The sequence below is a fragment of the Neoarius graeffei genome, chromosome 21 (assembly GCF_027579695.1).
Source record: "Neoarius graeffei isolate fNeoGra1 chromosome 21, fNeoGra1.pri, whole genome shotgun sequence".
NCBI classification, from domain to species: domain Eukaryota; kingdom Metazoa; phylum Chordata; class Actinopteri; order Siluriformes; family Ariidae; genus Neoarius; species Neoarius graeffei.
Genome location: NC_083589.1, coordinates 9876973 through 9890507, shown reverse-complemented (window position 1 = coordinate 9890507; position 13535 = coordinate 9876973). Strand labels below are relative to the sequence as shown.

Here is a 13535-nt window from a genome sequence, read left to right as displayed (position 1 = left end):
AAAGGTATATCCAGGTTCTAGAGCAACATATGCTCCCATCCAGACGACGTCTCTTTCAGGGAAGACCTTGCATTTTCCAACATGACAATGCCAAACCACATACTGCATCAATTACAGCATCATGGCTGTGTAGAAGAAGGGTCCGGGTACTGAACTGGCCAGCCTGCAGTCCAGATATTTCACCCGTAGAAAACATTTGGCGCACCATAAAACGGAAGATACGACAAAAAAAAAGACCCAAGACAGTTGAGCAACTAGAATCCTACATTAGACAAGAATGGGTTAACATTCCTATCCCTAAACTTGAGCAACTTGTCTCCTCAGTCCCCAGACGTTTACAGACTGTTGTAAAGAGAAAAGGGGATGTCTCACAGTGGTAAACATGGCCTTGTCCCAACTTTTTTGAGATGTGTTGTTGTCATGAAATTTAAAATCACCTAATTTTTCTCTTTAAATTATACATTTTCTCAGTTTAAACATTTGATATGTCATCTATGTTCTATTCTGAATAAAATATGGAATTTTGAAACTTCCACATCATTGCATTCCGTTTTTATTTACAATTTGTACTTTGTCCCAACTTTTTTGGAATCGGGGTTGTACATCAACAAGGTCTTTCCACCTGGATTTCACTGGAGGATTTTTGTTTTCCACAACATTTTGTGTAAACTGTGTGTGAGAGACAGGCTTGTAGTACTCGAGTCTGACTCATGCCCTAATTTTAAGGACTCGTGACCTGACTTGGACTTGAGCACTAATGACTTGGACTTGGACTCATGCATTAAATGCATTCGGACTCGTAAATTGGAGACGAGGACTCGGATTTTTTTCTTTATTTTTTGTAACATGCCATAGTAATTTGGCATAAGATATTTATATATACATTAATTTTTGTAATAATTTCATGCAAGAGTGTCACACGTGCGTGCCTTGGCGCGTGCATCAGATAAACTCTCTGGCACACCGTAAATGACTCACACCTTCACAGGATTAAGGCGCAATCAGCGTGCCAATATAAAAACTGTGAAAACACACTTGGTGAAGTATTGACTTGCGTTGCTGACACATTACCGAGCCTTATTTCCTTGTTTGGTTTCCTGAACCCTGATTTCCTGTTTCTCGTCTTTGATTCTGCCGAGTCTACAATAGCCTGTTTGTGCCTCGCTCAACCTATTGCCCGTTTCACCGTTTTATGATTTTGCCTGCCGTTCTGTATTGTTTACTCGTCTTCACTTGTATTAATAAACACACCACCTTCTGCACTTACATCCGTCTCCCAACCATCTCTGACAGAATACTTCACACTCCCTGATAAAGAGAAGCACATTCACCTGTTCATACATCATGTTCAGGAACAAACTAATGTTAATGACGCTGAAACAGCCACCGTCAAATGGTGCAGTTGGAGTCTTGTTCGCGGACTCGACTTGGGTCAATAGTGGACTCGACTCGGACTTGAACAGTAGGGACTTGAGGCTGGACTCGGACTCGAGGTTTAGTGACTCGACTACAACACTGGTGTGAGAAAATCCCAGGATATTTTCTGAAATACTCAAACCAGCTCATCTGAAACCATCCATCCATCCATCCATCCATCCATCTGTAGCCGCTTATCCTGTTCTACAGGGTCGCAGGCAAGCTGGAGCCTATCCCAGCTGACTACGGGCGAAAGGCGGGGTACACCCTGGACAAGTCGCCAGGTCGTCACAGGGCTGACACATAGACACAGAACCATTCACACTCACATTCACACCTACGGTCAATTTAGAGCCACCAGTTACCCTAACCTGCATGTCTTTGGACTGTGGGGGAAACCGGAGCACCCGGAGGAAACCCACGCAGACACGGGGAGAGCATGCAAACTCCGCACAGAAAGGCCCTCGCCGGCCGCTGGGCTTGAACCCAGGACCGTCTTGCTGTGAGGAGACAGTGCTAACCACTACGCCGCCCTCATCTGAAACCAACATATATGATATTTACATCTAGATGTGTTTAACAAATGATAATATATATTTTTTTAACCTACCGATTTTTCAAGTATTGGAACATCCGGAGCCCTGGTTTTGCCAGTGAAGACTGCATTTGTTGTTAAAAGGATAAACCAACATGAAGACTGGAGAGCTGTCTGTGGGGGAAAAACCAAGCCATTTGAAGCTGAGAAGAAAGGAAAAATCAATCGACGCCATTGTGCCAGCACTGAGCATCGCCAACATAACCATTTTATCATAATTTAGTAGAAACTTTTTGAACAATTTAGCAACACTTACTGTCAACCCTTTATCCGTTTTTTTTTCTTTTCACATAACTATCCACTTCTTCAAACTTTGGCCTTTAAACAAATTTACCCTTAACACAATTTCTGTTCTATAATAACGCACAAAGTATTAAAATAACAATTTTATTTTATTATTTGGTTATTGGCCATATGGTCAAGTTTGTAGGAGATTTTGTCTTAATAACTGAAGGTATGGATGGATGGGTATAAAACTCGGTTCTTCACAAAGCTTCTTTAAGGTTCATGAGAATATTTTGTCAGTGTTATTAGAGAGATAAGGTTTCTGAGTTGAATCAGATAGGATTTTTTTTTTTTTTTTAAACTCATTGAGCCCACCTCATTCCCATCCATGTACACAAAGCTCCACCCCCAAAATCTTCCATGGTTCAACTGGTTAGCATGATAATTAGAGTTAGCCTTAGCAAGGACGGTCACGACATCACTTTAAGCGCACTCAGACATTCAGTGGCTTGAAAGCAGCCTTATAAAACTATCAACACATGAATTTATGAGTGTTCACGGGTGCCATTGCTGTCGTCTTTCCTTTTCCTGATAAGCGCTAAGCTAATAAAAGATAGGCCATTCGTCTGCCTGAAAGCCAACTTACAACTCTATTAACATGTTTTATGAGGAGTGCAGTGACTGTCTTTATTTCGTTGGAATAAAAACCATCCTCGATTCATTCTGTAAAGCCAGCCAATCAAATACGTTTCATGCAGATTGCCTTTAAATACCTGACTTCAAAAACATGTCTTTTGTCGTTACGTTTTTCCACCCAAAGTGGCTTTTTTTTTCCTCCAAATTTATCATTGCTAGGTCTTGTAAATTTGATAATCCTTATGTACTTCATTGATATTCATCTCTAGAACTGGCAGATACGGGTTCTAGAAACTGTTTCTGGTTGATTCTCTTCATCCCTCATTAACGATTTGAGTGAACTCTAAGCTTTAATTGAAATAAATTTTTGTTAAAAGCTTGATTCTCTGTTCACTGATCCATTTTTGAGAACTTGGACGTATTTTGGATCATTGTCCGAGATACATATTTACAGTATCGTGGGGTTCAAAAGTCTGAGAGCACGAGTGAAAATGTTCCATATTTTGCGTTGTTTTCTAATTTAATATCAATTTTCTAAAAAGAATGATATATTTTACATTTAAAAAATATAAATAAATAAAAATCCCAGATTTTCAGTGTGGTCTCAGACTTTTGGACCCCACTGTATATGCATATAAAGGGGGCCCCAAAGTTTGCATACACAAGGGAAATGAACACATTTTAGCAAAGTGTAACTGTTATACTCTCCATCTGTCAGAAAACGCAGGCGATAGACGGATGTAATCGCTGGAAGAGTTTTATTTAAAAACACGCTGGCAAACAGATTCAAATCAGTGATCAAAAATCAGAGTCGAGAAACAGGCGAGGTACAGACAGGATATCAAAGGGCAAAACCCAAAATACAAATCAGAGTCAGAAAACAGAATATCAGCACAGTGCTACAAAACGACACAAGGTACAGAGCGTATACTTCACAAAGTCTGTGTGTAGTGAGAGTCCTGATAAGCGCATGCTGTGATTGCACTCTAATCCAGAACAGGTGCATGGTAATTAGTCCTAATGGCGTTGTGTACGTGTACATGAGTAGCAGTTCGACGTGGTGCCGTCGAAGACAAACTTCATATCCTGGAGCGTCTTAAGGCCCAATCCCAATTCTAATTTCTACCCCTACCCCTCCCCCTTCCCCTCCGCCTTCCCCTTGGCCCTTCCCCTTGAAACTGAGCTACAAGGGATAGGGCTTGAAATTCAACCCTTACGTATTGGGATAGCCCTTCAACGATCGCATACGTCATCGCGTACCTCCGTCAGCGTTTACGTTAGCAAAACGCAACCAAATGCGTCATTGGCTGCGACCAGCCGCTACAGTCAGAGCCAGAGGCAGAACCAGAAATCTCTGCTGGCAGGGTGTGATTTGTTAACTAACACCACTGAATGGGATATCTTTGGCGCTTCGTGCACCACATCCGACAGAATGAGGTGTCAGAACACTCATGTAAACAATAAAAGCGAGAATAACAGAACAAAACGTACGCAGTAAAGCAACCGAAAACAATACTCACTCCCAAAGCTTTTTAGCAGCAGCTTGGATTTCAGAAATCGCTGCTCATTCTCAGCTCGAAAGCGAATCAAGCGGCGTGTTTCCTCTGGATAACAACTTAAAACACGTAAATAATGGAGAAAATACATTTATGACAATCTTTCGCCGCGGGAACCGCCATCTTTCTGAAATCCGCATGAAATCTCGCTGAAATCCGCATGGCATTGTGGGAAATCACTCAAACCCCTTCGTTCGGAGTCTGCTCCAGGAAAATCTCCGTTTGAAGGGGTACAGAAGCCCTTCCCCTTCCCCTACCCCTCCGCGTTAACTGGGATTGGGATACCCCTACCCCTTCACGTGAACGCGCAAAATGGAGGGGAAGGGCCAAGGGGTTGGTCCAAGGGGTGAAATGGGATTCGGCCAAAGTGTGGTGAGAAAGAGACGGGTTTGTCTAAAGAACACGGTATCCCGAAAAATTAAATTTCAACTTTTAAAGAAAAAGAGCTCCGAGACTTCATCCATAACTGCAATCAAGATGACAAGCTGAAAAGAAAGATCACGCGGCAAGCAAATGACAGCAACTGTGACTTATTTCCTTAACATCATAGATATGTAAGTGAATTAATCGTAAATATAAATTCAACACAGTTGGTCTTGTTTTGCACAAGTGTATGAGTTTGATGTGGCAAGTGGCTCCATTTCAGTATTACGAACTTTTCGGTATAACAAACTATTTGGACGTCCCCCAAGGAGTTCGTTATAGTGGGGTTGCAGTGTAATTTGAGATGGGCACGATGGTGTAGTGGTTAGCACTATTGCCTCACAGCAGAAAGGTTCTGGGTTTGAGCCCAGTGGCCAACGGGGGCCTTTCTGTGTGGAGTTTGCATGTTCTCCCCATGTCTGTGTGGGTTTCTTCTGGGTGCTCCAGTTTCCCCCACAGTCCAAAGACATGCAAGTTAGGTTAACTAGTGGCTCTAAAAAGCCTGGAAATGGGAGAGTTGTGGCAGGAAGGGCATCTGGTGTAAAACTATGCTCCAATTAATAACCTGTGGATCAATAGGGTCCACGTGGCAGCGACCCCATACACACAAGTGGGACAAACTGGAAGAAGTGAGTGAGTGGTCCGTCCTGTCTCAGGGCTAGCTGGTTAGTATGCAAAGTTCAGTAGATGTCTCTGCAATGCAATACCTACACATCTTTGACGTAACTTCAAAACTGTTCCTTCACATTCTTTTGAGAATTTTAGTTAATTTTATTAAGTGTTTTAAACTAAAATTCTGACAAATTCTTGCATATGGCACCTTTAAACAGTGATCCCCCCCCCCCCCCCCAGCATATTATCTTTATCCATTTAAAGATACTCACATTATTGAATAAAAGGAGATGAAGAAAACATCTTTACTTACTTTAAAAACCATGTGTACTTTTAATTAACTTTGAACTTTTATGTTCCCTCGAAGTGAATATATTTACTGGACCCAGTGTCTGACACAGTCTGAATGTGTTGGTCATACAGAGTTTTTCTGTACACTCCATGGGAAAAAGAAAACACAAGTCTGTTTTTATTTATCAGGGACAAAATAACAATCGTGTGGGCCTCACCAACTTCTCGAAACAAACCGATGTCAATATGTAGTCCTTTTTTTTCCAAAACGTAAACCAACTTTCAAAAACCAGATGGGAAAATTAAGTACAGAATGTCTGTTTCTGACATCAGAAAGACTCTTCGCAGAATAAATCCACGAAAAGCAGCGGGCCCTGACCACATACCTGTCTGGGTGCTCAGGGAATGTGCTGATCAGCTTGTAGACATCTTCCCAGAGATCTTGAACACATCCCTGAACACAGCTGTGGTACCTGCATGCCTCAAAACCACCAAAGTTGTCCCAGTGCCAAAGAAGTCTACCATGTCCTGTCTCAACGACTATCAGCCTGTCGCATTCACGGCCATCATCAGGATGGTATTGAGGCATATGAAAGCACAACTGCCACAGGTGTTAGACCCCCTACAGTTTGCTTATTGCCAAAACCACACCACAGACGATGAAATTTCACCTGACCTCCACCTGACCCTCTCGTACCTGAACAGTTATGTCAGAATGCTGTTCATTGACTTCAATTCAGCGTTCAACATAATCATCCCACAGAAGCTGAATCCAGCACCTGAATTTTTTTTTCTTCTTTATCAATTCAGATGTCAGTTTGTGCTTGGGCTTCTTGTGCTTTTGCGTGATCTAGTTTTGGCCCAGCTTAAGCTGCTGGACAGATGGCCAAGACAAATCAGATGGCCAATTCTAGCATGTGCTCAGCGTCACCGAAACTAGACAGTTGAAGACTGGAAAAAGACCAGGTGATTTTTAAAAAAAAAAATCTTGGTCTTTTGTTGGAGCTCCTCCACATCAAGGTTCCATGTTTTGTGCAGATACGGAGATGCTTTTCTGCTCATCACGGTTGTAAAGAGTAATTATATGAGTTACTATATCCTTCCTGGCCAGAAAGCTTGAACCAATCTGGGGTGAGTTTCCCAAAAGCATCATAGCACAGAGATCATTGTTAAATGGTAGAACGAGCATCACAATGAACTCTCTCTCTCTCTCTCTCTCTCTCTCTCTCTCTCTCTCTCCTAGTCAGGATGCTCTTCATGGTAAGAGGCTTTTGGGAAAACCCACCCCTGGTCATTTTCCTCTGCAGGATTTTATGCATTGTGCTGCTGCCACATGATTGGCTCATTAGATAACGTCATAAAGGAGCAAGTGTACAAGTGTTCCTAATAAAGTGACCAGGGATTGTATACAGTTGTGGTCAGGAGTTTACATACAGTGACATGAATGTCATCTTGGATATGAATGTCATGGCAATATTTGGGCTTTCAGTCATTTCTTTGAACTGTTCTTTTTCTGTGGCAGAATGATTGTACAGCGTACAGCTTTAATAACAAAAAACAAACACTAGAATTTGGTGCACAAGTTTTAATTTTCTATGGATTTTCTGAAATCAACACCGGGTCAAAATTATACATACAGCACACCTAATATTTGTGTAAAATGTCTCTTCGCAAGATTCCCCTTGACCAAACGTTTGTTTACCATGAACAAGCTTCTGGCAGAATTCTGGTTGGATATTTCAAGACTCTTCATGGTAGAATTGGTAGAGTTCATTTAATTTTTTTTTTCTTTTCTTGGCATGGACTCGACTTGTAAGCACGGTCCATATATTTTCAATAGGGCTGAAGTCAGGACTTGTTTTAAGCTTAATGTTAGCCTGCTTTATCCTCCACAACCAGCTCTGATGTGTGTTTGGGTTCATTGTCCTGTTGTAACTCCCAATCATGTTCAAGTTTCTGATTGTTTATGCTGAAGAATTCTGAGGTAGTCCTCCTCCTTCATTATTCCATCCACTTTGTGCAATGAATCAATTCCACTGGCAGCAAAACAGCCCCAGAGCATGATGATCCTACCACCACCACCAGCTGGTACAGTGTCCCTCTGTACATGGTGGTCATTGTGGCCAAACAGCTCAATCTTTGTCTCATCTGACCATACAGCTTTCCTCCAGAAGGCTTTTTCTTTGTCCGTGTGGTCAGCTTCAAACTTTAGTAAAGCTTGAAGGTGTCAATTTTGGAGCAGGGGATTATTTCCTGGATAGCAGCCTCTTAGTCCATGGTGATCTGAACTGTAGACAGTGATCCATCAGCTTCCAGTTCATGCCAGGGCTGTGCCATGGTAGTTCCCAGGTTGTTCCTGACCATTCAAACCAATTTTCTTTCAGCTGAGGGTGACAGTTTGGGTTTTCTTGAAGCAAAGTGGCTTGGCAAAGTGACTACACCTCACAATAAGTTGCATACAATTGTTTGAACTGATCTTGGAATTTGCAGGGGTTTAGAAATGGCTCTAAGAGACATTCCGGAGTTGTGTATATCTGCGATCCTCTTTCTCAGATCTGCACTGAGCTCCTTGGACTTTCCCATTTTACTGTGTGTTGGTCAATCCAGTGAGTGCTGTAAACAAACCCTTTTTATGAAGGCATAGAAAAGCTACCAGCTGTACTCAGTCATCACTGACAGGAAGTTAAGGGACCTCGGCCTTGGCAAGATAAGAGACATTTTGGAAGCTTCAGCACCTCTGAATTAATCATGTAAGTGAGTGTATGTACATTTTTGACCCTGTATGTATAATTTTGGCCCTGTGTTGATTTTAGAAAACCCAAATAAAATTAAAACTTGTGCACCAAATTCTAGTGTTTTTTTTTTAAATTAAAGATGTATGCTGTACAATCATTCTGCCACAGAAAAAGAACAGTTCAAAGAAATGACTGAAAGCCCAAATATTGCCATGACATCCATATCCAAGATGGCATTCACGTCACTGTATGTAAACTTCTGACCACAACTGTATATCGGTGTATAAATCATGGGGTTAGAATCCACAAAAATGTCTTATTTCCACCAAAATCTCAAACTCTTGGCTTTGCTCATCGGACTGAATTTTGTGAACATTCATAAAGTTTCACAGACTCTTTGGTCACCCATCATCTTTATTAAATTCTGTTCCGCTTCTAATTCTTTGTTCTGTAAAGTAACCGAGAGAGCCTGTGTGCTGCATGAGCGCTCAAGCACATAGTTGTTCTTGTTGACTTCATCTTTATTTTTTTTCATTCTCATGCAGTCTCCTTTATCTACACATATATGTTCTACAGAGAGGAGACACGGTTCTGCAAGTGGTTCACGAGCCCCTCTGGTGCCCCTGAAGGCTAAGATGTCTGTGAGTCAGAGTGAAATCGAGCCTCTGCCATTTCGTGTGCCTCGCGACTACCCGCACTCTCGCTTCAGCAAAGCCCCACTTGCTGTCTACCCTCCCAAAGGTGCCCGAACAAAACCCTGGTTGGTGCCCTGAACCTTTCTCTCACCTACACTCTTCAAATATTGCCACATGAACCTTAATTCTGCTTATACTGTATATACACTATATGTGCTATACCATACAGTGGTGCTTGAAAGTTTGTAAACCCTTTAGAATTTTCTATATTTCTGCATAAATATGATCTAAAACATCATCAGTATTTCACACAAGTCCTAAAAGTAGATAAAGAGAACCCAGTTAAACAAATGAGACAAAAATATTATACTTGGTCATTTATTTATTGAGGAAAATGATCCAATATTATATATCTGTGAGTGGCAAAAGTATGTGAACCTTTGCTTTCAGTATCTGGTGTGACCCCCTTGTGCAGCAATAACTGCAACTAAATGTTTCCGGTAACTGTTGATCAGTCCTGTACACCGGCTTGGAGGAATTTTAGCCCATTCCGCCGTACAGAACAGCTTCAACTCTGGGATGTTGGGGAGTTTCCTCACATGAACTGCTCGCTTCAGGTCCTTCCACAACATTTCGATTGGATTAAGGTCAGGACTTTGACTTGGCCATTCCAAAACATTAACTTTATTCTTCTTTAACCATTCTTTGGTTGAACAACTTTGTGTGCTTAGGGTCGTTGTCTTGCTGCATGACCCACCTTCTCTTGAGATACAGTTCATGGACAGGTGTCCTGACATTTTCCTTTAGAATTCGCTGGTATAATTCAGAATTCATTGTTCCATCAATGATGGCAAGCCGTCCTGGCCCAGATGCAGCAACACAGGCCCAAACCATGATACTACCACCACCATGTTTCACAGATGGGATAAGGTTCTTACGCTGGACTGCAGTGTTTTCCTTTCTCCAAACATAACACTTCTCATTTAAACCAAAAAGTTCTATTTTGGTCTCATCTGTCCACAAAACATCTTTCCAATAACCTTCTGGCTTTTCCACGTGGTCTTTAGCAAACTGCAGACGAGCAGCAATGTTCTTTTTGGAGAGCAGTGGCTTTCTCCTTGCAACCCTGCCATGCACACCATTGTTGTTCAGTGTTCTCCTGATGGTGGACTCATGAACATTGGCTAATGTTAATGTGAGAGAGGCCTTCAGTTGCTTAAAAGTTACCCTGGTGTCCTTTGTGACCTCGCCCACTATTACACGCCTTGCTCTTGGAGTGGTCTTTGTTGGTCGACCACTCCTGGGGAGGGTAACAATGGTCTTGAATTCCCTCCATTTGTACACAACCTGTTTGACTGTGTATTGGTGGAGTCCAAACTCTTTAGAGATGGTTTTGTAACCTTTTCCAGCCTGATGTGGGTGCTATTGGTCTTAAGTGATCAGTCTCATTAAATCAGTCTCATTAATAATACCATTAATTTTGGTGTTTAATAATAAATTACCAAACAGCTAAATTATGGTATATTCCAAATTATTATGATCACTACTGATGCAGCAATAATGTATTACTTACCGTATTATATAGACACGAGAGCCAATAGCATTCATATACACTTGGGTGAAGGCAATTTGGAGTTCTTTGAGATTGTGTGACTTCAAGGATACAGCAGCAAAAACAGACAAGCACAGTTTAACAGAATTTATTATAACAACGATACTAAATGGATAATAGCAATTGAATACATTCAATATGGTCAGCAGCAATGTGTGTGTGTGTGTGTGTGTGTGTGTGTGTGTGTGTGTGTGTGTGTGTGTGAGGGAGAGCTGTAAAGTTTGGAATGTTATCTAAGGTGTTGGGGGGGAAAGGGAAAATCACCTCATGGCTTTCTTGAGACAAAGGAAAATCACCTCGTGGTTTCTTGAGACAAAGAAATATCACCTCGTGGTTTTTAATCCCACTACCTTATAACATTACCAAATCCACTGAAATCTTGATGAGGTCAAAGTGTGTGTGATAGTGAAATTAAGGGGTGTTAGAGAGGATAGAGAAAGAGCATGCAACAACCTATCTATTAAAACAACGGAGAGAACAATGTAGAACACAATGATCAACTCAACACTCTAAGTGTCTACAGTGTGCACAATTAAACAGTTTCTGAGTTTAAATTCACACTACTTCATGAAGCTAATTCCTAAGACTAGTTTGCCCAAATGCCAGCCTTACTTCCAGTATCTTGCTCCTATGTAGGAATGCAAAGATGTCCCGAAGTTTCGCGGGGTTTCGGGTATTCGCGGAGGCTCACAGAAGCTCGTGGGTCGCTCCTGTAAAAGGTGCAGAGAATTCCTTGAATCGAGGCTTCGTCGTTCGTGAGGAAAAGTCTCTGATCAAATAATGTGCACAGCGATTAAGTCAGAAGGAATCCGGTCGCTTCTAACTTTTAATTAACTGCTTGGGCTGCAGTAGTAATGTTACTTATAATAAACAAATAAACCAATTGTAACTCAATTGAGTGAGATGATGCAACTTAGGTACTCTTTACCGTGGCCAGTGGTACATATGAAAGCGCGTTGAGTCTTCTTTCTTGCAAGGCAGACGTCGTGATTTCGGACGGTCTGATGAGCGGGGGATATCTCTATATGTCCGTATGCCGCGAAGGTCCGCAGACAGAGAGAGCGAACTGAGGGTTTCCGGGTCACTTATAGAGTCGGGGTGGAAGTGACGTGGGTCATCATGGAGGACGTGACGTAGGTCATCGCGGAAGTTAGTTGATGGGAGTTGTAGTTCTAGACGGGGACTATGGCTGTCCCTACACTGATGAGCATCTACAACGCTTTTTCTGAGCTCCTCAGAAATCTCCTTTGTCTGTGCCACGATACACTTCCACAAACATGTGTTGTCAAGATCAGACTTTGATAGATCCCTGTTCTTTAAATAAAACGGTGCCCACTCACACCTGATTTGTCATCCCATTGATTGAAAACACCAGACTCTAATTTCACCTTCAAATTAACTGCTAATCCTAGAGGTTCACATACTTTTGCCACTCACAGATATGTAATATTGGATCATTTTCCTCAATAAATAAATGACCAAGTATAATATTTTCGTCTCATTTGTTTAACTGGGTTCTCTTTATCTACTTTTAGGACTCGTGTGAAAATCCAATGATGTTTTAGATCATATTTATGCAGAAATATAGAAAATTCTAAAGGGTTCACAAACTTTCATGCACCACTGTATATTACATATACTGTACAGTACTGTGCAAAAGTCTTAGGCACCCTAATTTTCTGTTATAGATTTGTATTTTATGACTTCTCCATTACTGAGTCACAGCATTACAAAAACATTTTCAAGTTCCAAATTTATTTTATTTTATTTTTTTCCCAGCACAAAATTAAACGTTAAAGAAACAAAGTTTGTAGCTGAGCAGCATATTCCATAAGAGAGCACTTTTCAGATTAAAAAGAAAACACAATGAAGGCTACTGGGTTTTGGTGCAAAATGAAGAAGCGAGTGTGACAGTGTCCAGAAGAACTGTGGCTGGTTGTGTAAGATGCTCAGTAAAACCTCCAACTCATTTCCTTATAAAACTGCTCTCGTTGGACCTGAGATGACTATTTTTTTTTTAAAGCAAAGCATCATCTCGCACCAAATACTGACTTTGTTTCATTTCTTATGGCTTACTGATTACTGTTTATAGTATTTTTTTTTTTTATGTTGAAGCATTTAATTTCATTTTTTTAAAGACATTTTTGGTCGACAGCATGCGCCTAATACTTTTGCACAGAAGATATGAAGTTTATCTTCAAGTGGTGACTCTATATTTCAAGAATGAGTGAAGTGAATGAGTGAAATATTTTTCAACACGAGAAGATAAATGTCATATCTTCGCCTCACCATGTAATGTTCTTTATATTATATGGACACATCCAAACAAAAAGTGCACAAGTTAATCAAAATAATTTAAATTTTGAACCGGTTCGCCATTTTGACAACACGTCATAGGAGAATCAGCGGGAACACACTGGGGAGCGACGTCATTGGAGTGAAATATCGGGAATTATTATACATACGAGCCACTTTTTCCATGGAATAAAAACATGTTCTATGCCCTTCTAGTGGGTTTATTGATGGCATGCAATATTCTTATATCGCTTATCCTCCATATATTATGCCACTCTACCCAATGGAGAATGAGCGTGCAATATTGTTATAATATTGCATGTTGTCAAGACAACACGACGTCACACATCGGAGCTCATCTGAAGTTCCAATAACAAAACTTTTCTGCCGCGCATGCGCACAATCATTTCTTCATCGGCTGGGAAAGAGAGAAGACAAGGCAATCCAGTGCTACTGCTAGGATTAGCTATGCTATTTATATAAACAAACAAACTAAAAACTGAA

General features: G+C 41.1%; 1 protein-coding gene across 5 annotated transcripts in view; it reads left to right on the top strand.

The window, feature by feature from the left end:
• atxn7l1 (ataxin 7-like 1) overlaps positions 1-13535 on the top strand; it is a 69449-nt gene that overhangs the window by 18953 nt on the left and 36961 nt on the right. For 4 of the 5 annotated variants that reach the window (XM_060903837.1, XM_060903835.1, XM_060903836.1 and 1 more), the window contains one exon: positions 9066-9249. The exons of the other annotated variant lie outside the window; for it this stretch is intronic. In XM_060903837.1, the coding sequence (XP_060759820.1) occupies positions 9066-9249 (184 nt within the window). The remainder of the gene's footprint in view (positions 1-9065; positions 9250-13535) is intronic. 5 annotated transcript variants of the gene reach the window in all.